Genomic DNA, 27,373 nt, shown 5'->3' with positions numbered 1-27,373 from the left:
GAAATGGATCAATATTAAGTCTGCTGTTTAAAACAAATAAAGAACCAATGTAGGAGAATAGTTATTATGCGCAAACAGCGGGAAACTCTGTATATTCGTGCAGTGTGCGTGTGTCAAGAAATAATATTCCTACTGTTGTCTGTGATAATAATATTAAAGAGATGGTTCGGAGTAAAATCAGCCTAGGGTCCTTTGTACCATGACCTCGAGCCAAACACCCCCCAGAAGCCTTTATTCCCTTGGCTGAACATTATTAAAGTTAGAGCTTATTTAGAGATATCAGCCGGATGGGTTAGTGCAGCGCTAATGGATCCTATGCTGTATCTGGTAAATTACCTCACTAATAATGCCCAGAATGGCACCAAACTTCTACAGGAGTACAAATAGGTTCTGTACTCATAAACGAGGCATTGGAAAGTTTGTAAGTACATCAGGAGTTTATTTAAAGGGGTCATATAATGCATGATTTTTTGCATGCACTTTTACAAGTTGATTGTACGGAAATGTGTGTTGGCAGTGCCTGTACACAATCATCATAAAATGATTAAAATCCACCCAGTGTTTTTTTTTATATCTCCTTATATGTTTTCCCCTCTCTCAAATCAAGCCGTTCAATTTTGTGACGTCACAAAATCGACGCCCCTCCCAGGATTTTTGATTGACAGCAGCGTTTCAACACAGCCCCGCCCTCGCTCGTGAGCAAGCTGTCTGTCATCATAGTGCATTGTTGATATGCTGGAGCAGAATGGCGTCTAATCGACTGTGGTGTTCTGTTCTGTTCTTGGGTGTAATAAGGAACACAGCATCATTTTGATGTTCCTAAATCTGAACCGCTGAAGACGCAGTGGCTGAGTTTTGTAAACTGTGACATATTATACCCAATAAATCTTCATACAGTGACTACCAGTGACATTAATAAAACTTTGGGGCCAAAAATGATTGGGACACTTTGAGCTGATCATGTTTTGCTGAAGTGTTTTGTCTTTAATTGCTAATGCTCTTTTTACACACAGACTGAACAAAATGAAGCATTGCTTGGTGATTGGTTGAGCTAAACTGGTATTATCTAATTGTGTAGTTAAATTTAACAGCTGACAGATATTCAACATAATTCATGTGTGAGACAGTCTAACAGAAGGACGGACAAAACCAGTCAAATATCCACTGAGTTCTGCTCATGTTTTATTACCATTTTCTAAACTATAGCGAATAAACTGTGATAATGTGAGAAATGTTGAAGGCGTCTGAATAAATTTTGGTTTGACTGTATATATATATATATATTTTTTATATACACTGATCCGATCCGAGGCTCAAAAACCATAAATGATCTGAACCGTGAGTTTTGATCCGTTGCACACACTCACACACTCTCTCTGAGGGTTCATCACGGTAATAATGAACGTCTCTCACCTTGACGGGAAGAGTCTTGCGGTCTCGGATCACACGGCCCAGCTCGATGACCGACTGCATCTGGGACACCGCGTTCTCAATGCGCTTGTCAATCAGAGACTCCCTGCCAAACACACACACACACACACACACACACACACACTGTCAGCTGTGGAAGACCTCGAACAATCACAGAACTGAGAGCGGAGATCCGTCCAAACAACCAGTGACTGAAACGCATGCGTCATGATGTGGATTTTACAGATTCCAGGACTTTTCAAGCACTACTTTTTGGTTTTTCAAGGATAACAATCAGAGATCGCACTTATCAAACAATATCTTCAGTGTTTTTAAACTCAAATTACAGATACAAGGCATCCAAACTACAACCTTCAACATATTGAATAATATACGAAGAGTTCAGATGTAAAAGCCTCTGAGTGCCATCTGAACTCTTCCTCTAGAATGATCATTTTTATCAAGCACATATATTTAAGTTCAGTAATTTCACTTAAATGACAAAGATTAAAGTGACAGATTAATTGCCATTTAAGAGAAATTACTGAACTTAAATAACCGAGCTTGACAAAAATGATCATTCTAGAAGAACATTTCAGATGGCAATCTGAACTCTTCATATTACATTAAATACAAAGTTTATAATGGCTAGTATTGTTCAATAAATGATATTTTATATTACAATGTTGGCGTACAGCATATTTATTTATTTTTTAAATTAAATTTCATAAATTTTGTATTTAAATAAGTCAAGCATTAATCGTAAATAAGCCAATTCACGTCCTTTAAGCCTCTTGTACGAACCCAGTTTTGATTATTTCACAGACAGATCAGCGCACACACATAACACACGTTCATCTCGGTTCAGTTTAGCATTCATATTTCAGCTCTTCACATCTCATTTTATTGTCTGTCTTTTCACACTATTTCCTTATTATAAAGTGCTAACCGGTTTCGGTATAGTTGTATAGTTTATTATAGCCGTAGAGGAACACATGTAGACTCACTCAGCCACAGTTTGAGCTGAAATAGTTTCTGATTTCTCAGTTTTGGTTTGTCAGCCTTTCCTGAATTCTTATTACAATTGCAGTGTTTTATATACTAATACACAGTAGAAACATTTATGATTATTATCAGTGTTGAAAACAGTTGTGCACATTTTTTTTAAAGGATTCTTTGATGAACAGAAAGTTGAAAAGAACAGCATTTATCTGAAATGGAAAGCTTTTGTAACAATTCACTACCGGTCAGTAAGAATTTGTCTTTTTTTGGAAAAAAATGTATTAGTACTTTTATTTAAAAAGTGTCGGTCAAGACATTTATAATGTTACAAAAGAATCTATTTCAATGCTGTTCTTTTGAACTTTATATTCATCAAAGAATCCTGAAATAAAAATTGTACACAACTGTTTTCAACACTGATAATAATCATAAATGTTTCTAGAGCATCAAATCATCATATTAGAGTGATTTCTGAAGGATCATGTGACACTGAAGACTGGAGTAATGATGCTGAAAATAACGCTTTGATCACAGGAATAAATTATATTTTAAAATATATAAAAAAAAAAAAAAAATTTAAATTGTACTAATATTTCACAATATTACTTCCTTTTTCTTTTTTAATCAAATAAATGTAGAAGAGACTTCTTTTAAAAACATAAAAATCTTACCGATCCCAAACTTTTAATCGGCAGTCTCTCTCAGACTTTTCCTTAACAAAAATATACCCATGTGCAGTAATATTGAAAAGTGAGGATGAAACGCATTGTGATATCGAATCGAATCGTTGACATAATCATAATCGAATCGTTGACAATCATAATCGAATCGTTGACAGTCATAATCGAATCGTTGACATGATAATCATAATCGAAGACAATCATAATCGAATCGTTGACATGATAATCATAATCGAATCGAAACGTTGACATGATAATCATAATCGAATCGAATCGTTGACATGATAATCAGAATCGAATCGCTGACATGATAATCATAATCGAATCGCTGACATGATAATCAGAATCGAATCGTTGACATGATAATCATAATCGAAGACAATCATAATCGAATCGTTGACATGATAATCATAATCGAATCGAAACGTTGACATGATAATCATAATCGAATCGAATCGTTGACATGATAATCAGAATCGAATCGCTGACATGATAATCATAATCGAATCGCTGACATGATAATCAGAATCGAATCGCTGACATGATAATCATAATCGAATCGCTGACATGATAATCATAATCGAATCGCTGACATGATAATCATAATCGAATCGAATCGTTGACATGATAATCATAATCGGATTGAATCGTTGACATGATAATCATAATCGAATCGAATCGTTGACATGATAATCAGAATCGAATCGTTGACATGATAATCAGAATCAAATCGCTGACATGATAATCATAATCGAATCGAATCGTTGACATGATAATCGAATCGTTGACATGATAATCATAATCGAAGACAATCATAATCGAATCGTTGACATGATAATCATAATCGAATCGAATCGTTGACATGATAATCATAATCGAATCGAATCGTTGACATGATAATCAGAATCGAATCGAAACGTTGACATGATAATCAGAATCGAATCGAATCGTTGACATGATAATCAGAATCGAATCGTTGACATGATAATCAGAATCGAATCGCTGACATGATAATCAGAATCGAATCGCTGACATGATAATCAGAATCGAATCGAATCGTTGACATGATAATCAGAATCGAATCGAATCGTTGACACGTTGACATGATAATCATAATCGGATCGAATCGTTGACATGATAATCATAATCGAATCGAATCGTTGACATGATAATCAGAATCGAATCGCTGACATGATAATCATAATCGAATCGAATCGTTGACACGTTGACATGATAATCATAATCGGATCGAATCGTTGACATGATAATCATAATCGAATCGAATCGTTGACATGATAATCATAATCGGATTGAATCGTTGACACGTTGACATGATAATCATAATCGGATCGAATCGTTGACATGATAATCAGAATCGAATCGAATCGTTGACACGTTGACATGATAATCATAATCGGATCGAATCGTTGACATGATAATCATAATCGAATCGAATCGTTGACATGATAATCATAATCGGATTGAATCGTTGACATGATAATCATAATCGAATCGAATCGTTGACATGATAATCATAATCGGATTGAATCGTTGACACGTTGACATGATAATCATAATCGGATCGAATCGCTGACATGATAATCATAATCGAATCGAATCGTTGACATGATAATCATAATCGGATTGAATCGTTGACATGATAATCATAATCGGATTGAATCGTTGACACGTTGACATGATAATCATAATCGGATCGAATCGTTGACATGATAATCATAATCGAATCGAATCGTTGACATGATAATCATAATCGGATTGAATCGTTGACACGTTGACATGATAATCATAATCGGATCGAATCGCTGACATGATAATCATAATCGAATCGAATCGTTGACACGTTGACATGATAATCATAATCGGATCGAATCGTTGACATGATAATCATAATCGAATCGAATCGTTGACATGATAATCAGAATCGAATCGAATCGTTGACACGTTGACATGATAATCATAATCGAATCGAATCGTTGACATGATAATCATAATCGGATTGAATCGTTGACACGTTGACATGATAATCATAATCGGATCGAATCGTTGACATGATAATCAGAATCGAATCGAATCGTTGACACGTTGACATGATAATCATAATCGGATCGAATCGTTGACATGATAATCATAATCGAATCGAATCGTTGACATGATAATCATAATCGGATTGAATCGTTGACATGATAATCATAATCGAATCGAATCGTTGACATGATAATCATAATCGGATTGAATCGTTGACACGTTGACATGATAATCATAATCGGATCGAATCGCTGACATGATAATCATAATCGAATCGAATCGTTGACATGATAATCATAATCGGATTGAATCGTTGACATGATAATCATAATCGGATTGAATCGTTGACACGTTGACATGATAATCATAATCGGATCGAATCGTTGACATGATAATCATAATCGAATCGAATCGTTGACATGATAATCATAATCGGATTGAATCGTTGACACGTTGACATGATAATCATAATCGGATCGAATCGCTGACATGATAATCATAATCGAATCGAATCGTTGACACGTTGACATGATAATCATAATCGGATCGAATCGTTGACATGATAATCATAATCGAATCGAATCGTTGACATGATAATCAGAATCGAATCGAATCGTTGACACGTTGACATGATAATCATAATCGAATCGAATCGTTGACATGATAATCATAATCGGATTGAATCGTTGACATGATAATCGAATCGAATCGTTGACACGTTGACATGATAATCATAATCGGATTGAATCGTTGACATGATAATCATAATCGAATCGAATCGTTGACAATCATAATCGAATCGTTGACATGATAATCATAATCGAATCGAATCGTTGACAATCATAATCGAATCGTTGACATGATGATCATAATTGAATCGTTGACATGATAATCATAATCGAATCGTTGACATGATAATCATAATCGGATTGAATCGTTGACATGATAATCATAATCGAATCGAATCGTTGACAATCATAATCGAATCGTTGACATGATGATCATAATCGGATCGAATCGTTGACATGATGATCATAATTGAATCGAATCGTTGACATGATAATCATAATCGAATCGAATCGTTGACATGATAATCATAATCGAATCGAATCGTTGACATGATAATCATAATCGGATCGAATCGTTGACATGATAATCATAATCGGATCGAATCGTTGACATGATAATCATAATCGGATTGAATCGTGAGACCAGTGACAATTCACACCCGTTACACAGTACATTCAGGTGTCACATCCACAGGTCACATGGTGTCAAACAGCTTCTAAATGCTTTTCATGATGTTAAATCATTACACAAAGCTCCATCCTTGAACCGTTTCTTGGTTCCATCAGCAAACGCAGTCCAAGCAACTGAAGAGAAGAGATGTTTAATCAGTGAATGAGCTCAGTGTCCTCTCCTCGTCTCGGACACACGGTCACCTCTGCGCTTATTAATACACACACACACACACCACAGTAACACGGGACACTTGCTGAATATAGAGGAGTGAGGAGGAACAGACCTGAGGAGCGCTTACAGGCGAACTCCAGCTCTAGTGAATGTGTTCACACACTGAATCACGCGAGGAGCTGACCGTGACACACTCTTCAGAGCGAACACAGGGCTGTCAATCTGGCTGGAAAGCTAAACTCAAATTTCTTTCTTAAATATGAGCAAAATTCTAATTATATTCGAATTCTAAAGGCAACACTTAATGTTAGAGGGGGAAAGTACTGTATCGTCTCCTATGAACACAAGAGCGCAATAAGCAAATATAAACCAAACCAAGCATCGCATCTTTTATTGAAATGAACTGACATTCACTTTTTAAAGTGCATTAACTTTTGAAACAATTGTTATTCAGTAAAATATAATGCCCTTAATGTGCATGCGAGGAACATTAGTGCGTTAAACTGTGTTCGTGCATCAGTGACCTGAGAAAACACACTCCAACATACAGCGTAATGAACACACACTAGCAAACTACCATTCAGAAACACTCACTTCTACTCACATCATCTACATATCGATCATCAGAAACACCAGACGCTCCTGATCTGAGCGAGTGCGTTTCAGCTGATGAACACACACACACACACACACACACAGCTCTGACTAATGTGCAGGTTTGGTCAAGTGTGTCGTTGCACAATTTTTGCCTCCGACTGAGAGGGTTTTCGTCAGCAGGACGACTTTTCCCGCCATTTTTCAATTATCAACGCAGCCGTTGCGCGCTTTACTGGATAAGCTAACAAAAACAAACCGTGTCAGTCACGTCATCATGTGACGTAGGCATCATTTTACAATATCGTAAAATATTGTAAATATTACAAACCAAAAATTTGAATGCACAGCTTTTGCATTCGTATGTGCATTTTTTTCGACGAATATTAAAAAATGTAATTTGTGTTTGCCAGGCCAACATGCTTCAAACACCAGAGTCCCTCTCAACATCTGACCAGACGCAGGAAGAGTTCTGTGTGTCTATCGGTTTCAGATCATCTGATGAAGTTCATTAAATAAGGAAGGAAAAACTATTTTAGTCTCAGTTCTAGCCTGTCAAAATGTAAATGAGGGCATCTTTATGCGGAATGAGTTTAATCAGCTTCTGCATATCACTGTGTTCACGCTCCCGAACGCCACGACACACACCATGACCTCTGACGCTGTGTGTTGATGGAAACACTGCATGACAGATCGACTGTCAGAGTCCGCTTGTGTTCGACTCAAACTCACTCACCAGAGCTAATCTCATCATTACAGATACAAAAAGACAGTAAACTTTTAAATTCTGCATTTTAAATAAGTGTCAATTATAATTTTTTAATAAATAATAATAATAATAATAATAGAAATATATTTTAATATTATTAGATTTATATATTTTAAATTGTACTATTATTATTTTTATTTTACAACGAATGAGTTACAAATTATTAATTTAATTATTTAAGATTATTATTATTATTAATAATAATAATAATAATAACAATAATAATATATTATTTTAATATCAGGTTTATATTTTTTAATTGTACTATCATTATATTTTTATTACAATTATTTAGTTAAACCATTTTTTATTTTTTATTATTTGTGAAAATTATGAACAATAATAATATATTATTTTAATATCAGGTTTACATATTTGTAAATGTACTATACTTTGTGTATGTACTTATATTACAATAACCGTACTTAATAAAAAATAAAAAATGATGATTTAACTATTTATTAAGATTATTATTATTAATAATAATAATAACAATAATAATATATTATTATTTTATTTATACGTTTTAAATTCTATTATCATTATTTTTCAATTCAGTTCAGTTTTCAATTATTGTTTTTAAATTATGTATTAATAAATAATATAAGAATAATATTTATACATTTTAATAATAACATTTATATATTATATTATAATTTTACTCTTATTGTTTTGCAAACATGTTTTAAATGATTGTTTTTTAAATTATTTATTTGTATTAATAATTATAACAACAACATTTATATATTTTATAACTCTCCTATAATGATTTTTACATTACAATAAATTAGTTAAGTTTACCAGTACAGTACTTAATTATTTATTTATTTATATATATTAATATTATATTATTTATATATTTTTTAACTCCACTCGTTATTTTTATATTGCAATTAATGAAGTGTCAAGAAATTGTTTTATACATAGTAGAATGTTATTCCTTTAATTGAAAAAACGTTCTAATGTCGTGACATCTTTATTATGACAGAAGGTGTTTGCTAACGGCCATGAATATTGTTTGATATAGTATCTATGTTATGATGGTAACGGGCGATAGCATGTTAGCATGATGACTGTAGCGTGTACCTGGCGTGTGGCAGCATGAGGTAGTGGATGCTCCCCGTGTCCTTCTCCTCCACTGACGCCGGGTCCATCAGGTGACGTAGGTTCTGGTACATCATCTCCGTTATGAACGGCGTGAAGGGAGCCTGAGCACAAGAAACACTTCTTAAAGGTGCAGTGTGTAAGTTTTAGCGGCATCTAGTGGTGAGGTTGCGAAATGCAACCAACAGAAGTTACGAACTGCAACCAACAGAAGTTACGGTGGCCAACAGGAAGTGATGTCGTCGTCTGAGACAGCAGAGATTAGCCAGTTAAGCAATGAGGTTTCTTTACATAGATAAAGAAATAATGCTTGCTTAATTATTCAGTAAAACTTTATGTTATTGCGAATATTATTGTTACTTGTTCATCATTGTGTCAGTGTTTTATTCGCTGACTTTAGCTAGCTTCTTCATTATATAAGGTCTTTATACACCAATGAAAACATAGTTATGCATATGATATTGCATTTCTGGCAACAGATCCTCCTAAATATTACGCAATGCACCTTTAAGTGAATGAATAAACTACAGACAGAAGCTAAGACACCATCACCACACAAAGCCAAGGTTTCCTTCACTGAAGATTCATTGAAGCATTAAGTTGTTCCTTATAATCACTGATGGGGAAAATGAGGCACTGAAAGTATCTATCAAATCATCTTTTGGGTCAGTAATTAATTATTGCCGTAAATTGAAGCCCTGCCTTCACAGTTATGAACTGCATTACAGTGAAAATATCAATTGTTTCAAATAATAATTCAACTCTCATGTTATTGGAAAACCCATATGACTTTCAGTGGAACACAAAAGTGAATCGTGCCGGTCGCTCTTTTCCAAAGCTTTAAAAAAGTCATAAAAACGCTGTGACAGTCGCCCGTGTAACTTGTGCGAGATATATACAAGTTTTTGTAAGTCATATGATGCTTTGCGTGAGAAACAGACTGAAATTTGAGTAGTCAACTGTGGCGAGCAGGACGAGGCCGGTGGCGTGAGTGATAATGAGCGACGCAATGCTCTCGTATCTCTCACGGAGGAGCGGAAGCATAACACCGTGTCCAAACCAGACGCGATGCGATAAGATTCCAGTGACAAATCATTTGTCTGTCCACACTAGACGTGTCGCGACTGCGAGATGTGTAAAAATCAATCAAAACCCACAGCCAATCAGAACAGCGTGTGGGCGGAGTCAGCCAATCAGAACAGTGTGTGGGCGGAGTCAGCCAATCAGAACAGCGTGTGGGCGGAGTCAGCCAATCAGAACAGCGTGTGGGCGGAGTCAGCCAATCAGAACAGTGTGTGGGCGGAGTCAGCCAATCAGAACAGCGTGTGGGCGGAGTCTTGCGGCACCAGAGAGTACTCTTGACGGCACTCGCAAGAAAATGGATAAGCAGATACATAATCAAATTCACAAATATTACACCATTTAAACATTATTAAAAATACATAGGCTGAGTTACTAAAACAATCTTTGTCAAAGAATACACTTGTTTGTTCACAGTTTGAACGTTCTTGTTTCCATTTGTTTAATTTCAAGATCTGAGGTGAATTATCCATTGTTGCTTTTACAGCTTCAAAGCTGGAGCACTAAATGATATTCAGAGTCACATTATACGCTTTTAACATTAAATAAAGCACATAAACAGCACCTGAGATTATCATCGCCACACTTTGTGTTTGTTGTTCCAGCGCGACGTCGCAGAAAAATAGAAACCGTTTCTAAAATAGAATCGTCACGTGTCGCCGTCGCACGCGGCGCGGCGCCTGTAGTTAGCACACGGTGTATAGGAGGAGTGACGACAGTGAAGACCGAGAGAGGAAATTACATTAAAATAATAACTTCCTAACTATTCCGTTAGGAAAGATTATTTAATAATTATTATTATTATTTTAGTTATTCATATTCATCTGTTTGTTTCTTAAAGCATAAATTCACAAAAATGTGTTAAATTGATGCTTAAAAAAAAAAAAAAAATTATCTTCTTCAACAGTTCTGCATTTCAAGTAGAGGATTGTTTTTAACAAATTAGAATATGTAAATTTTTTCAGTGTACAAAAAAATCCTTTCTTTTTTGGTTTTAGTAATATAAAAAAATATTTAATTCAAAAAGCATTGCAACACTTCTATATTCAATAATTTCATCCCCATCCACTGAGAACGGCCACATTCCTCCTCCTCCTTCTGAAAGCAGTGTTTGACTGTGTTTTCTGAGCGCTGGCGAGACTCACCATCAGTCGACACATGGAGAGGAGCACACTGAAGAGGGTCTCCAGGGCACGGATACAGTCTTCAACACCACTCTCACCCTGAACACACACACAGAGAGAGAGAGAGAGGATAACAGCTGCAAGCACTGCTGACTCCTCCGCTCTTAAACACACACAACACTGCAGTGTCACAACATCAAGCATCATGTCTGAGCCTGCAGGTCCTGGCTCTCATTTATTAAACTGTGCGTACGATCCTTATTAAAAGTGCACGTGCGCCTGAAAGTTAATATTCAAAATTCCCTTAGCAAAACACAGTCAGCGGAAGATTGTGCACATGTGTCTCCCCCCCCCGAAATAACCATATATGGAGCTTACAATGCCGAGTTTTGTCCTCATTTGCATATGCATATTCATCCACGTGATTCCATGTTTAACGGTACGAGACATTAGGAAAATATGGGATGCGGATGTGCCGTCACATTACATTGCTAAAAATAATTTAGTAGCCGATCCTTGCCTTGTTTTTTAATAAATAGATTATATTTATTAATCTATATATAAATATTTTTTCTCAATCCTTTCCACTGGCCAAATAGAATTTTTAATTGCTTTATATTTTTAATGGAAACAGATAGGCCTTATTGTGCATTATTGATCATTACTTGTGAAAATATGTTCTCAGACTATGAGTTCTGCAATTATCATGCGCTAAGCAAACATTAAAATCGCATCGCATCCACTACAAATATTTCTATTTATTAGAATATAAAATGTAATGTAATGATTTCATGTCATTTAAGTGCGTAACTCCATTAATAAGAATGGCATGTTTGATGTAAATGTGTATATCAGATGTAAAACATAGTTTAAATCATTATTTTATTTATTATTGTGAACATGCACTGTATTTATGACTCATAATGAGGATTTAAAGTGGCTTTCCTGAGACCACAGATCTCCGTTTACAACAGAACGTACAGAGACACTGTACAGGAGTGAGAGCTGAACACACACAGACTGAGCAGGAAAAACTGAAGAGAGAAATAAAGCCCAGATTTGATGCTGATTATCCAGAGTTTCCTCAATATTAGAGAACTCAAACGGGCTCAGGACGAACACCTGGTGCACACCTCATTTTTAAAGCAAGCAATTGTCCTCAATACCAGTGAGTAACATTCTTATTTATCATAATTGGTAATGATGAAATCTAACAATGTTCTCACAAAATCAGTACAGTTTTTAGATTTGAAAAGTTCGAGAAAATCTCACAAAACCTGTCAAAATTAAGTTTTTTCTTGTATATTCTATATTGTCATTCATATACATTTTGTGTGTGTTGTTGGGAGGGAGTAAAATATCCAGTTTTTTCTATTCGATCTTTATTAGTTTATATTGAGAATGTCTGGTGAGATCTGAGGAAAACAGAGGCAGCATGGGAATAAAGGAATGTCAGAACAGACTAACAGGGAATGTTTATCTGCGGTTATGAAGAGTCTCCACAGAATACTTACTCTTCTGGGTATTTCATTATTTTGTGTGTGAATGTGTAAAGAGAATTAGCCAAACTCAACTTCATAGTCTCAGCATCACTCAAATGTGTTTAAACCTCCTATGATAGTTTACTAATGCCTTAGTTCATGTGTTTTCTTTCTTTCCTTCTTTTTTTTGTCCTCATTCCTTTTTTCCTTACTTCCTTCTCTCCTACCTTCCTTCCCTCATACTTTCCCATTTACCTTCCTTTCTTTCCTTCCTTATTTTTCCCCCTTTCCTCATTCCCCTCCTTCCTTCCTCCTTTCCCTCCTACCTTCTTTTTTTTCTTTCTTTCCTTCCATCCTTCTTTCTTTCTTTCCTTCTGTCTTTTTTGCCCTCCTTCCTTCCTTCCTTTTCCTTCCCTCCTTCTTTCCCTCCTACCTTCTTTTCTTTCTTTCTCTTTCCTTACTTCTTTTTTTGCCCTCATTCCTTTTTTCCTTCCTTCCCTCATACTTTCCCACTTACCTTCCTTTCTTTCCTTCCTTCTTTTTCCCCCTTTCCTCATTCCCCTCCTTACTTCCTCCTTTCCCTTCTACCTTCTCTCATACTTTACCTCTTACCTTTTTTCTTTCTTTCCGTCCCGCCTCGCTCCTTTCCCTCCTACTTTCTTTTCTTTCATTCCATCTTTCATTCTTTCCTTCCTTCCTTCCTACCTTCCTCCTTTACTTCCTTCTTTTTTTCCCCTCTTACCTTCATTATTTTCTTTCTTTCTTTCTTTTTTTTTCCTTCCTTCCTTCCTTCCCTCCTCTTTCCTTTCAATAAAGATTAATCTAAGTGTGTTTTGCTCAATGGATGAATAATGACATTCAGGGATGGAATATGTGTATTGATCTGAGCTTTAATTCAATCTGGGTCACTTCTAGCCCAAGGGTCACAAGCAAGCGCAAGGCTCAGGAAAAATATATTTTCTTATTTCTTTCTCTTGATAAATATGAAACATGACTGGGACATTTCTGACAGGTTTTCTGAGATTGTGTGCGAGTCGAATCTTGCCTACCTTCAGACGCCTGCGGTTCGTCCTCACGTACCAGTTGGTGAGCATATCCACGAACTTGACCAGTCTGGGAACCACCGTATAGAGTCTGTAGGCTGGAAACACGAGCACACGTCTATTTCAGACCGTCCTTGCTGACAAATCACATCAAGTGCAGGAGATCATCAGATGCTCACCTCCCATCTCATCTCTGAAGAACTGAATGAGTGACTGGGTGAAGGACTGGATCCATTTGTCCATGATGTTCTCGCTCACGATGGCTGTCCTCTCGTTGTACAGGAACTCGATGCCCTCCTCCTAATGAGGGGAAAACGATCATGGCCCAGTCAGATACTTTTCAAATAGTAAGCAGATAAAATAATAAAATAAAAGATCTTTTCTTCACTTCTAGTTGTCAAATCTCCATTGAATTTAAATACGACACGTCAATGCTGAATTCAAGCACCAACTACATCAAGAATCCCAAACTTTTTGACAGATGAACCCTATGATCCTTCACTTGAAGATCTTTTTCTGATATGTTAGGATAATTGTAAAAATGTAAGCATTTCAACTAGTGGTGCACGATATATCGGCCACCGATATAATATCGGCCGATATGGTCATTTTTTTACACATCGGTATTGTTCCGATGTCAAAATATGGCCGATGTGAACAGGCCGATATTTGACGTGTGAAGTTGAAGATGAAGTTGACCATGCTGACTCGATCTTAGCAGTAGTGAATGTGCCTGAGATAAATACACATTTCATACAGATGACATAAGCAGAGAACAGTCTGTTTTCTTTCGTTTTGAATTGTTCTGTTTAAAAATAGACATTTCAAGCTTTCTATATATGTCTCCGGTCTGTGAGGCAGGTAGATTTCGGTTCATTTATGAGACGCGCTCCAGGTTCACGCGCCCTCGCCTCCGTGTCCTGATTAAATATTTTCTACTCTATTTACTTCTTATTTAATTCAATCCAGGCAATTGGTTGATGAAACATTTATCAAAATTAAGATACAATTAATACAAAACGAAATTAAATTTAAAGACAGGCTTTTTGTGCTTTCTGTTTGAGGTCTCTGTGAAAGTTTTAAAGCAGTCTTAGTGGCGCTCTCAGAGCGCTCACGTCAACTGTCCCGTCCGTAACATTGTTAACGCAGTCCAGTGCGACTTATGTTTTTTTCCTCTTCATGACACATTTTTGACTGATCGTTTTTTGACTCGTACATATTTGAATATATTGCTTGATATTTGATACCCGTTCGAATTAGATTTTTCTCAAAAGTGACAGCACGTGTTATTTGTGGATTACTGATAAGCGCGAGTGGAGAAACAGGCGTTTATTGATTCATTCTCAGTGTTGAGAAACGTAGCCTTCATGTGTTACGTTATTGTATTAATAACAACTAAAGTAGCCTACCTAATTATGTTACATATTTATTTTGTATGAAAACTAGCGCGTTCGTTACTTATGGATTAAAAAGTAGGCTACCGTTGTATCAGTGCTGCGCGAGCTCTCTCTCTCACAAACACGGACGCGCGCACACACAGAGAGAGAAGATAATTGTAAAATGAAAAATTGACGGGCTAAGTTTAAATTTTGTTCTTGCTTGTTTTTTTTCTGTCAAAATATCAGAAAGTATTTTGTATTATCCATCCGTGTTTTTAAAATTCGTTAAATGACGGACGTTTTACTGTTAACACAGCCCATGTCGGATTCGTCTTATAGCCTAGGCTACTTGTTATTATTTTTAGAATGATTCGTTATGCTATTATTGGACTCCTGTCTATTCATTGTCAACTGTTTTCTATAAATATGTTTGTATTGGCTAACATTTATTCAGTTAATGAGTGTCCTGTTTAAAATGTGCAATGTTCAAACGCAAAGACAGCACGTCACAAATAGAAGCCCTTTTCCCTGTGGTATTTTTTAGTATCATATTTGGATATTGGAATAATAAATAAAGTAGCCTATCTTAATTTTACACAATGTTCCTGTTTTTTGTGTGTTTTTTTTACAGTTTTCTAAGGGTTTCTTAATTTTAGACAAATTGACCAGCACACATAACTGTATGCAATGCAGTATAATGCATGTGTGTCCTATGTGACATATTTTGCACACAGGTAAAGGTGCCCAATATCAGTCATTTCTAAAGTAAAAAAAAAAAAAAAAGAAAAAAAAAAGTGTTTTGGAAAATAGCTCTTTATTTGATAATCATTCAAATTTGTTTTCTATACAGAGATATCGACATCGGCAAATATCGGTATCGGCCATAACAGCAATATTAATATCGGTTATCGGTATCGGCCTCAATTTTCACATCGGTGCATCACTAATTTCAACCCCTTTGCATGTATATTTTATGCTCACCAAAGCTGCATTTATTTGATAAAAAATACAATAAAAAATCAGAAATATTATTACAATTTTAAATACCGTATTTTCCGGACTATAAGTCGCTCCGGAGTACAAGTCGCATCAGTCAAAAAATGCGTCATGAAGAGGAAAAAAACATATATAAGTCGCACTGGACTATAAGTCGCATTTATTTAGAAATTTATTTTCACAAAATCCAAGACCAAGAACAGACATTTAATCTGGAAAGGCAAGTTATTCAACTACACAGTAGTACACAGAACAACAGGCTGAGTAGGTGTCCGGTATGTTAACATAACACATTAACAGTTATTCAGCTACACAATAGCATAAAGAACATATACCTGGGAGGCTGAATAGGCTAAATTAACATAAGCCAGCGAGTCCAACAAGCAAGTTACCAGTAAACAAGTTCACCAAGCTCCCGCGATCTCATTCCACATCATTTTCTTCATCCTTGGTGTCGCTTCTGAACAACTCCGCCAACTAGAGCGGCCTCTCGCGGCTGTAGACGGTAATGTTTTCTTATGGTTCATCTCAGTCTGAATTAATTTAGATATATAAGTCGCACCTGAATATAAGTCGCAGGACCAGCCAAACTATGAAAAAAAGTGCGACTTATAGTCCGGAAAATACGGTAACTGTTTTCTATGTGAATATATTGTAAAATTTTATTCAGTAGGGGTTCAATCTTCAGCTGGCTGGCAGGAGCCGCCACTGGCATGTCATGTGACCTGTCTGCCTTGGCAAGTTTCAGAAACCATTTATTTTTGCCTGTTTTTGTGTTTTATGTTCCTCCCTCTCTAGCTCATTTAATATGCATCTGTTGATATGATTATGTTCTTTTGTATGATTGATGTTTTGGGACCACAAATGTTCTTTTATTGGCTGATAACTATAACATATGGTGGCCAATGTATCGTGATATGCATCGAATCGTGACATGAGGGTATCGTTACACCCCTAATATATATCTATATACACATTTATTTTAGAATAAATAAGATGGTGCAGTGCATTAGACTGGCTTCTTAAAGCCGTGGAGTTGCAGAGCTGCAGAGCCTCATCAAAGAGCATGTGTTCAAGAAACATTTCTTATTTATTATCAATGTTGGAAACAGCTGTGCTGTGATCCGAGAGCCGTACCGTCTGCAGTCTCTGGAGGTTCTGCACCAGGAACCGGTAGGCGTTGTACCAGGGCAGGAACACGTCCTTCAGCACGTCTCGCACGCCCTCTTCTTTAAAGCGCAGGTTCTCGGCCCGGACCACCGGCGAGTTGATCAGGTACAGTCTGAGGGACAGAAACAGGTGATGTCACACCAGGAGGACCGTTCCTCTGGTTGAAGAGCGTCTTTCCTCATGAAAGTTCACATGAAAGGGCTTTAAACGGGCCGGGCTACTAGCCTCGGTGAGTGTGTGGTGCCTAGTTTTTAAAATCTGTTCAGATTTTAAAAGTCATGTAGTGTATTCCAGCCTTGAGATGTAACCCTATATATGTATGAGCAATAGTGAACAGAGAACTCGATTTGTGCATCGTCATCACTCCTGTCGTCATGTGTGTATTACGTTGCTTCCTGATATCACGTGCGCAAACACATATAACCTATATTTATATATATAAAACAGTTATGTCCGGTCGAAAGATGTATTAATTAACTTCAGATTGGATTGTGTTGGTAATAGGCACTTAGCTAACGCTAAAAGATGTTTCGTGCCTCTAACAAGTGCTGTCGATCTTCTCTCTGATCTGAATGTGTGTGTGAAAAACACTTGAGTTTTTGCAACTGATGCTTTTTCAAGCGTCTCCATACTTGAAAAACCTTGGGAAACTACTTTTAAATGGAAAATGATTAAATATTTAGGTACATATTTACAGCGGGTCTATTCGCACAGGATTAGTATCACCTGAGGTCATTATTCCGGACCTTTTTACTGAAGGTAAAAGTCGCCGTAATCTTTACTGATATTGTCCGTCATGATCACTGAGATGCACATTCGGACGGGACTAAAATCACAGAGAAGCTCTGGTAATAATTACTTTACACCACCTCTCCATGTTACACTAGTCCCGTCCGCTTTAAATAAGGCTTTAAATGTATTATTTTAATCATTAATAAACTGTCTGTTAAGCATTATATAATGTATTAATGTAAGATCATTATAAAGTGTTATTAAGATAATCTAGCTTTTTTATTCCTCTGGTGCATTTACGTTTTTTCATTTTTTAGTGTTTTTTCTACCTCATCGGAATGTGTGTGTGTGTGAGTGAGTGAGTGAGTGAGTGAGTGAGTGAGTGAGTGAGTGAGTGAGTGAGTGAGTGAGTGTGTCTGTCTGTCTATATGAGAATGTATGTGAGAGTGTAAGTGTGTGAGTGTGAAAATGATTCCCTTAGAAATTGGTCTACGATCTTAAGGAAACTGAATGGCCAAATTAAATCAACAATGTTGATTGAATCTAAATCAACATCAAAATGATATAAAATATACTGTAAATATTCAATATATGACACTTTCCAAGCACACAATAAACAAAATCAACAGATTTAAAAGGCATTATCACATCATACGTGACAGTGTTTAGTTTGCACTGTCCCATTTGGATGGATATAAGTATGTTTTTATTCATCACCCATATGGTCACGTCTCAGCTGTGCTTCAGGGGGAGTTTAAGTGGCTCACAGATTAATATTCGTAGATACTGGGAAAAGGCAAAACTAAAAGATGATAATTAGCATCAGTGTGTTTTGCTCACCGGAGCGCGTCGGCGCCGTAGTTCTTCACAATCAGACCCGGGTCGGGGTAATTCTTCTTACGCTTGCTCATCTTCTGTCCATCACTGCAGAACACACACACACACACACACACACACACACGCACACAGAGAGTGTTTCCAGCTCAGTGGGTCATTCTGAACTAGTACTGTATTTCTGCCTGAGGACGGAGCCCACAGGCTGTGTTGTGTGTGTGTGTGTGTGTGTGTGTGTGTGTGTGTGTGTGTGTGTGTGTGTGTGTGTGTGTGTGTGTGTGTGTTACCTCGCGAGAACCAGGCCGTTGACGATCACGTTCTTGAACGGTGGTTTCCCGAACAGAGCCGTCGAGAGCACGAGTAGCGTGTAGAACCTGCAGCCGACAGAAACACAGACATTACGAGCTGAGCTTCATCTACACCGGTTACGGCACTGAAAGCGATGTTCAGCTTGTGCTCAGATTCAGTTTAAACGGCTCCTGAAACATGTTCCACCAACAAACTGAGCAAGCGCATCATAATCAGGAAAATCAACCCTGTATCGTTCAGAAAATGCAATGCTGCATCAGATCACTCTTAAACTGTACCGTTATTAAACACTTTTTGCTTTCTGTGTGTGTGTGTGTGTGTGTGTGTGTGTGTGTGTGTGTGTGTGTGTGTGTGTGTGTGTGTGTGTGTGTGTGTTAGGGTTATTATCGCTAACTAAAACTATTAAAACACTTAATAAAATAAAATATAAATATTAGTCAAAAAATTATATTTTTATTATTTATATTCAAGAAATAGTCAAGAAATATATTTATAACAGCACATACAATTACTAAAAATGTAAATAGTATTAACATAGAATATAAAATAAAAGCAAATTAAAAATATTACCAAAGCAATACAAAAACTAAAACAACACTTTGTTATCAGCCATCAGATAAATGAATAAATGACTCGGCATGTTTTGGACAGATCTACTCAAGTGACTGTCATGTCACATTCATGTTTTCATGACTTTTATTTGGAAGTTCATGTTTATTGGTGCATCTGTTCATGTCATGTGATCTGTACATGTGTCATGTTCTCATTGGTTCTGTCTGTTCATTGGTTGCTTTTGTCACGAGATCCCATAAGCCCTTGTTTGGCACGTTACTTCCTCATTTATACCTTCATTTATACAGCGCTTTTAACAATATAGAGTGTTTCAGAGCAGCTTTACAGAGATAACAGGAGATTACAGTAACAGAGATTGTTTAGGCTTTACAGCAGATCTAGAATAAAGTTATTGTACAGATAAAGTTAGTTTTGATTGATTCACTTGTCAGTCCTCGTCTATTTTGTGTGTATTGGATAAACTGCACATGTGTGCGTCACCCTAGCCTACAGTGGATCATCAGTTGCGGTGATGTTTCCTCACCATCCTCTGGTCTGGTCGATGCCCTCAGCGATGAAGTCGGCAGGGAAGGCGTCCTCAAACTCCCGCCTGTTCTCAAACGGGTAGTGTACCTGTGCGTAGGGCATACTGCCACTCTCGAACCAGCAGTCGAACACCTCCGGGACCCTCTTTAGTTGACCCTTCCCACAGCGGGACGGGATGGTCAGAGTGTCAATGCTGCCACACACACACACACACACACACACATTAACACCTGGCCGATCTACACAGGTGCAGTCAAACCAAAATCTATTCTGACACCTTCAACATTCCTCACATTATCACAGTTTATTCGCTATAGTTTAGAAAATGGTAATAAAATATGAGCAGAACTCAGTTGATATTTGACTGGTTTTGTCCGTCCTTCTGTTAGACTGTCTCACACATGAATTATGTTGAATATCTGTCAGCTGTTAAATTTAACAACACAATTAGATAATACCAGTTTAGCTCAACCAATCACCAAGCAATGCTTCATTTAGTTCAGTCTGTGTGTAAAAAGAGCATTAGCAATTAAAGACAAAACACTTCAGCAAAACATGATCAGCTCAAAGTGTCCCAATCATTTTTGGTCCCAAATGTTTATAAATGTTACTGGTAGTCACTGTATGAAGAATATTTGGGTATAATATGTCACAGTTTACTGTATTTTTGCTCTCCTCACTGACATAAGTGAACTATAGTGTCCTGATCACACTAGTAAAGAAATATCAAAAATGATATCTGGTGTCTGAATCATTAGAGTCTCACCTCTCCCTGTGAAGATCAGACACTTTAGTTCCTGTCAGTTCCTCCAGCTCAGCCATGGATCCCACACACACCACCTAAACAGTGTGCATTTATTATTATTTAGTGCTGTCAATCAAAAAATGTATAGAATCGCAACAACAGCGTGCCGCTGGACGTAACACAGTTGCCCACATCTGTCGCCATGGTTACTATGGCAGTACAAGCGGAAACCAGGGATAACGCGGATATGACGTCATTGACAGGCGACAAGTGAACAGGGACGGGCAGTCGGGCACTATTTAAAATTGTGAATTTCTCTGGATTTACAAATTCTTGGAAACATTTAGATAATGCAAGTACACAATTGAAAGAAATATATAACACTGTGCAAGTGTTTTTTGGATATTGTGATCGAAAATTCCTGCATATTGTACCTTTAACACCGTCAAAAACCAGGACAACCTTGATTTTCACCAGGTGGGCAGTGAAGTTTACCATAAAGTGTGTTACTGAAAGTGAGTGCCGATGTTGGACCGCTGTCCCGGTTTCCGCTGGTCTCAGTAGTGTGGCCCAGATACGGCCTCGCAGAGAGCAAGAGAGCGGAGCTTTTCTGGCCCGATCCGATGCGTTCGGGGAGTCCGTGGCACTCCAGAGACTCGCTCGCGGAAACAACTCATTATGCTATTTTCAGGAAGCAGGTCGCTGTCCTTCTTTTCAAATAGCTCGTTTCAGCAGGCAGAGACGCCAACAACCTTATTCTGACTTTCCACAAGTTGAGCTTTTAAGAAAAACACGCTAATCAGAGCACTTAAAGACCATTACCAATGCTTAAGACGATCATGCTTCTAAGAAGATTCAAATGAAGGAGGCAAACAGTTGATGGCTAATCAACAGCGTACGCTCTCAAACTTCACAGCTTTACCAAACACAGCTAATGGGAATTAGCACTGGAGGAATATTCACAATGATTTTGCTATTGATATCAAATTACCGTGACATTGTGACTGTAAAGATGGTCTTGTTTAACTCTTTCTTACAAATCAAGATGATATTTTGTGCTTTTAATTTGCTTTTTGAAAGACAAGATTCACAATCCTTGTGCTTCATTTCCATGATCATTCAAATGTTCACATAAATCAAATTGTTTAATAAAAACATCTGTGTCAATACTGTGGTTTATTACTATGCGTGTGTGTGTGTGTGTGTGTGTGTGTGTGTGTGTGTGTGTGTGTGTGTGTGTGTGTGTGTGTGTGTGTGTTCATTTATTTTTATTTCAGTTTAAGTTTATTTATTTCCAGTGAATAATTTTAGTGCTTCAACAAACTTATTTCAGTTTATTGTCAAAGCAACATTTCAAATTTTTTGTTTAGATTAGGTTGTTCAACAAATAATTATTTTATTTATTATAATACTTCAAATAACAGAAATGATTTTAATAGTTTGTTTTAGTTAACAATAATAACCCTGCCTTGTGTCAATTGAAAAACATTGTGGAAAACATGCCTTGATTAGTTTTAACTAGATTTTTACTGTCATTTTTTTCTTGCATTAAACATTTAGAATTTACAGCTGCCATTTTCGAGCAAATGCATTATCAAGGCATGAAGTATCACTCGAAGTCTGAAAAATGAAGCTTTTTAAGGTGCTCATGGATCCAGCACTGACCTCTTCATAGTCATCACTGACCCACAGAGGGATGGGCGTTCCCCAGTAACGGTTTCGAGAGATGGCCCAGTCTCGTGCGTCTCTCAGCCAGTTTCCAAAACGCTTCTCTCTGACAAACTCAGGTACCCTGGAAACAAAGAGAGAAAGACACCGCCATTAACTTCACATAGGCCGATGTAGAAACGTCCCAAAAAAAAAGTCCTTTCACAGCAACATTCAGTGTTAAGAGCACAAAAAACAAATTAAGTTCTCTTTTGCGTTATAAGCCCGATTCACACTGCACCGACAGACACCGAACAACTGCAACAGACACTTTGTCGGGTTTCGTCTAAACCCTGTGTTACACCACGTGTTGGCGTTGGTCGATGCTTTTCACCTACTGTCGGGTTGTTGAATGTCTCAGAAATGACGTACTGTAATCTGGAGCTCAAAGACAGTCTTAAAGTTCAAGACTGCTTTCAACAGACCCATGGCCACCAAAGCGCTTCACATATTGCCTCACATTCACCCATTCATTCACTCATTCATACACCAACGGCGGTGTCAGCCATGCAAGGCGCCATATCCAGCTCGTCGGGAGCAGCAGGGGTTAGGTGTCTTGTTCATGGACACCTCGACATTTGGTCAGGTGGAACCGGGGATGGAACCACCAACCTTCCGGTTTGTAGACAACCTACATGAACCACTGAGCGCACTGCCGCCCATTTATCTGCTTAGCTATAAAAATGATCATTGTAAAGGCAACATAAAACAAGAATAACAGCGGTCCTAAAATCGAACCCTGTGGGACTCCACAAGAAATGGCAATTTGTTTTGAGGATTGATTACCTACAGCAACAAAATGTCTATTTTAACAAGTAGGATTTAAAACCATCCATAAGAAACCTTGCAGGTCTGTTAGTGAGAATTTTATGATTGACTACATTAAAGCTTTTAAGCATTGGGCCGTATTCAGAAAAATACGCAAAACTAATTTCTGTGTAAAGGGTTAGTGCTCACTGATTATTATTATCATCTTTCTTCTTGGAAAAGAAAAACAAAACTAACAACTTAAAATAATCCATCCCTTAGTAAAGGAAGGTTAAATGTCCTCCTGGGCATCGTCCTGCTGCCCTTCTTCAAGACACGGCACAGAGAGAAAGCTTTCATCAGGACACCACTGACTTCATCAATTCTCATCGGGAAGAGGCATTTCTATTTAAGCTCCATCTCAACACCCAATTTATCAATTTAATGATTTTTCTCTTCTCCTATGCTCTCTCATCTATGAACTAAATGTAGAATTTAAGGACACTGTGATGGGCTGGATGTGCAGGACACGTTAATAAGCCAACAGAAGAAATGTGCGTTAGACTGTTAACATGCTGCAACTGCGGTCAAATCAGGACATGTGTGCAAACGAATTTCAGTCTGTATAGCTTCTTGGGACTGATGCAAAAAAAAATAGTATGTTTAATGAAATAATGGATGAAAGGAATAGTTCACTAAAATGAAAATTGTGTTATTCTTCTGTTACCCTCATGTTGTTTCAGCTCCAATAAAGATGCACTTTTTCCACAATCTTAAACATGAGACAACAACAGTAAACTGAAAAGTACAATTACACAATCCACAGAGAGAGAGAGAGAGAGAGAGAGAGAGAGAGAGAGAGAGAGAGAGAGAGAGAGAGAGAGAGAGAGAGAGAGAACTAAAGTCAGAATCATTCCTATCTTGTCTGGATGTTGGTACAAATGTACAAAGATGTGTGTTTTTGTCTTCTTTTTTATTTATTTCTGGTTTATATAAATAGTCCCTGACATACAGCATCGCCCCGACCCATCACAAATCTCAGATCTGGACACAGAACAGTTCAACCATCTAAATCATGCAGAATAATGTGATTTTATTATGCTGTGTGCGCACTAAACCACATAAACCCAGAGCACCTTGCTGAAATCTTCTGCCATTATGGCCTTTTCTGCATTTCATCTGCAGCACAGAGACTCAGGAGTGGTGTGATAGTCACATTACAGCAGGTCGGCTCTGATACACACATATACTGCCAAACACCTGAGCTTTGGCCCAAAACATCCGTTACACCACAGCGTCTCTGTAGAGCACTGAGCAGCTCTAGTTATTGTTTCACGCAGGAGGCTGTAGATTATGCGCATGCATTAAACATGACACTTTTACTTTCAAATATAGTTGCGAGTGGCAATTGCCAGGGTCTGAGAAAACGTGTAAAATAAGAGTGAATGACCACAGCAAATTTCCATTATCTTCACCAAACAATTGCTGAGTCTGAATATATTTCAGTCCCAGTGCCAACTATAGGCAGAATTGGATGAAAATTGGTGCATATCCTCAAATCATCCTCTTTTGAAAGTGTACCAAGTTTCATGCAGACTGAACTTTGCATTCAGGAGATACAGGCTAATTAGTCAACGTGAATCCTTTCTGACAAAAGATCTGACGGACAAAAACTCTTTGAAAAGCTTTTTGCCATGATGGACTGTAGAGGGAACCTGGACAAATTCAGAGAGATCAAAGGATGAGTTTGAAAAGGTACCTTTTTTTTAAAAGAAAATTAGAAAAAAAAATGCTTCAAGGAATTTAACAATGAGTCACACAAAACTAACTCAAATAAGTTTGAAACTGCATCTCAGAAAAAGACAAGCACTTGCTATGCAGATCTCGCAAAGCACCATATCACACGTCATCAAGAGACTGAATACTATTAAAAAGTATGAGGAAACAGCAACTGAACTTCAATGAACTTTAAAGAGAGTTTGTCCAATCATGCATTATACATGTGGGTCACAAACTGGTCTATAGATGCCAGATTCACTGTACCAGTAGCATTTGCTGTTGTTGTCCAGAAGTTTCTCCACCATGTGTTCCACCCTCACAAACCAGCTGGGCACTGCTTTATAGATCAGCGGCGTGTCCGACCTGCAAAATAAAGTTTTTGTGTTGTTTTTTTCAATAATTAAAGATGCAATAAATGTGCCAGCTTCATATGGCAGGACTTGCAAACAATGGCAGACGGGAAGGCATGGTAAACTTGTTTGGGAAACCTACAGAGCAGTGCTCCTGAAGTAAAGTTTTCCAGTCATTTTTCTCCATAAACATTCTGTGTTTCACTGATAATGAAGAAACCTCTATGCGATTAATCATTTTAAAAGTTAAACCGTTCAAAATATGTTTTATTATAATTATAGAATAATAAATTGCTTTGAGTATGTTCCAAAATACAAAATACCATATATTATATATCATATAAATAATGAATCACTATGTCAATTATTCAAAGCTAAGGGGAATAATGTACACAGTCTTTCATTTAATAACTAAAAGGGCATTGGTGTCTATTTTGGGACCTGAGCAGTAATGACTATGATTAGCACACAGTACTGAATTTGGATTAGTTATGTCTGACCGCTAGCTGAACAGTTTAAAAAGTGACCAAAAAAATGTGAGCTATCAGTGATGCATCCCTACTTTCTACTTGTTGTACCTAACAATTATTTAGAAAAATGATTTATTTTACAGTTTCTAGAAAGATATTTTACTATTCTGGCCATTAATGCAATGATCAATCAACAGTTTTTAATAAACTATTTAGCTTTTTCCTCGCGTTAGAGGTTGTATTACGTTAACCAGCTAACCAAGACCAGGGGCCGGTTTCACAAAGCTATTTTAGAGCGGTCTATAGTGTTAGACAAGTCTATAATGTGCTCATAGACTAGTCTAATGCAAGTTAGACTGTTTCACAAAAATAAAGACTGACTTAATTTAGACCAAAAAAATTAGACACCTTACCCCCAGGCTAACTTACCCCCCAGACACCTTACCCCCAGGCTAACTTACCCCCCAGACACCTTACCCCCAGGCTAACTTACCCCCCAGACACCTTACCCCCAGGCTAACTTAGGTCTAAGACTCTGTTACCTTGGCAACCAGCAGTAACAATCAGTTACATTACAAACAGCCAAAAGAAAAGGGAAAAGTGGCTCATAATTTAAACATTTCTTCTTGTTACTACATTCTCCGCTAAATTTCCCAAGTGAAATGTCCTTGTAACTGTTATACTCCTCCAACAAACACATGTGTTCCGCTGGGGTAAACTGCACTGAGCGGTTGAATGCGCTTACTCGATCCGCCATGTTTCTTTGTTTTGAAAAGTGTCTTATTTTACCCAGAATGCATTGCAGTGTAGTCCTACTTAAGATAGTCAGAGTCTTCAGTGCTTTGTGCAACGGTCTGATTTAGATGTCTATCTGAAGTCTGACTATCTACTATATCTAAGCCATAGTCAAAGTCTATCTTTGTGAAACCGGCCCCTGATGAAAGTATCTTTTGTTGGATGACCTTTACTGAATGATGAGCTTAAAGTAAAACCTGCTGATTTCATGCTATGTTGTTTTTCTGACAGCAGTCTATAGCCCCGCTCACACAGCAATCCCGGTAAATTACCGTAAAATTCCCAGACCGACTTTACCGGTAACAGACCATATTCACACATCAGTTCCAAAATACCGGTAAACTCTGTGATGATGTCATTAACCGGAGGTTTATGCCTTGTTTCTGAAGAAGTCTAGTTATTTTATCATACGTGACAGTATCACTAACTGTTGTTGACACATCTCTTCATCTGCCCGGACGAGGAGAAGCGCTTTAGTTTCGGTATCACTCCAATTTGAAGACATTTGTAAACAGT

The 27,373-nt window shown here is 37.3% G+C and overlaps 1 protein-coding gene across 2 annotated transcripts in view; it reads right to left on the bottom strand.

Annotated features, from left to right (window-relative positions):
- iars1 (isoleucyl-tRNA synthetase 1) overlaps nt 1–27,373 on the bottom strand; it is a 107,216-nt gene that overhangs the window by 47,239 nt on the left and 32,604 nt on the right. For both annotated transcript variants that reach the window (XM_082156372.1, XM_082156371.1), the window contains exons 13-24: nt 25,507–25,605; nt 22,675–22,801; nt 21,031–21,104; nt 20,263–20,457; nt 19,145–19,231; nt 18,864–18,947; nt 17,259–17,403; nt 13,926–14,046; nt 13,753–13,844; nt 11,244–11,321; nt 9,001–9,122; nt 1,414–1,516 (exon numbers count right to left, since the gene is read on the bottom strand). In XM_082156372.1, coding sequence (XP_082012498.1) covers nt 1,414–1,516; nt 9,001–9,122; nt 11,244–11,321; nt 13,753–13,844; nt 13,926–14,046; nt 17,259–17,403; nt 18,864–18,947; nt 19,145–19,231; nt 20,263–20,457; nt 21,031–21,104; nt 22,675–22,801; nt 25,507–25,605 — 1,327 coding nt within the window. The remainder of the gene's footprint in view (nt 1–1,413; nt 1,517–9,000; nt 9,123–11,243; nt 11,322–13,752; nt 13,845–13,925; nt 14,047–17,258; nt 17,404–18,863; nt 18,948–19,144; nt 19,232–20,262; nt 20,458–21,030; nt 21,105–22,674; nt 22,802–25,506; nt 25,606–27,373) is intronic.

The sequence above is a fragment of the Leuciscus leuciscus genome (assembly GCF_965113295.1).
Source record: "Leuciscus leuciscus genome assembly, chromosome: 23".
NCBI classification, from domain to species: domain Eukaryota; kingdom Metazoa; phylum Chordata; class Actinopteri; order Cypriniformes; family Leuciscidae; genus Leuciscus; species Leuciscus leuciscus.
The sequence above is the reverse complement of the archived record's forward strand: the minus strand, read 5'-3'. Positions and strand labels throughout refer to the sequence as shown.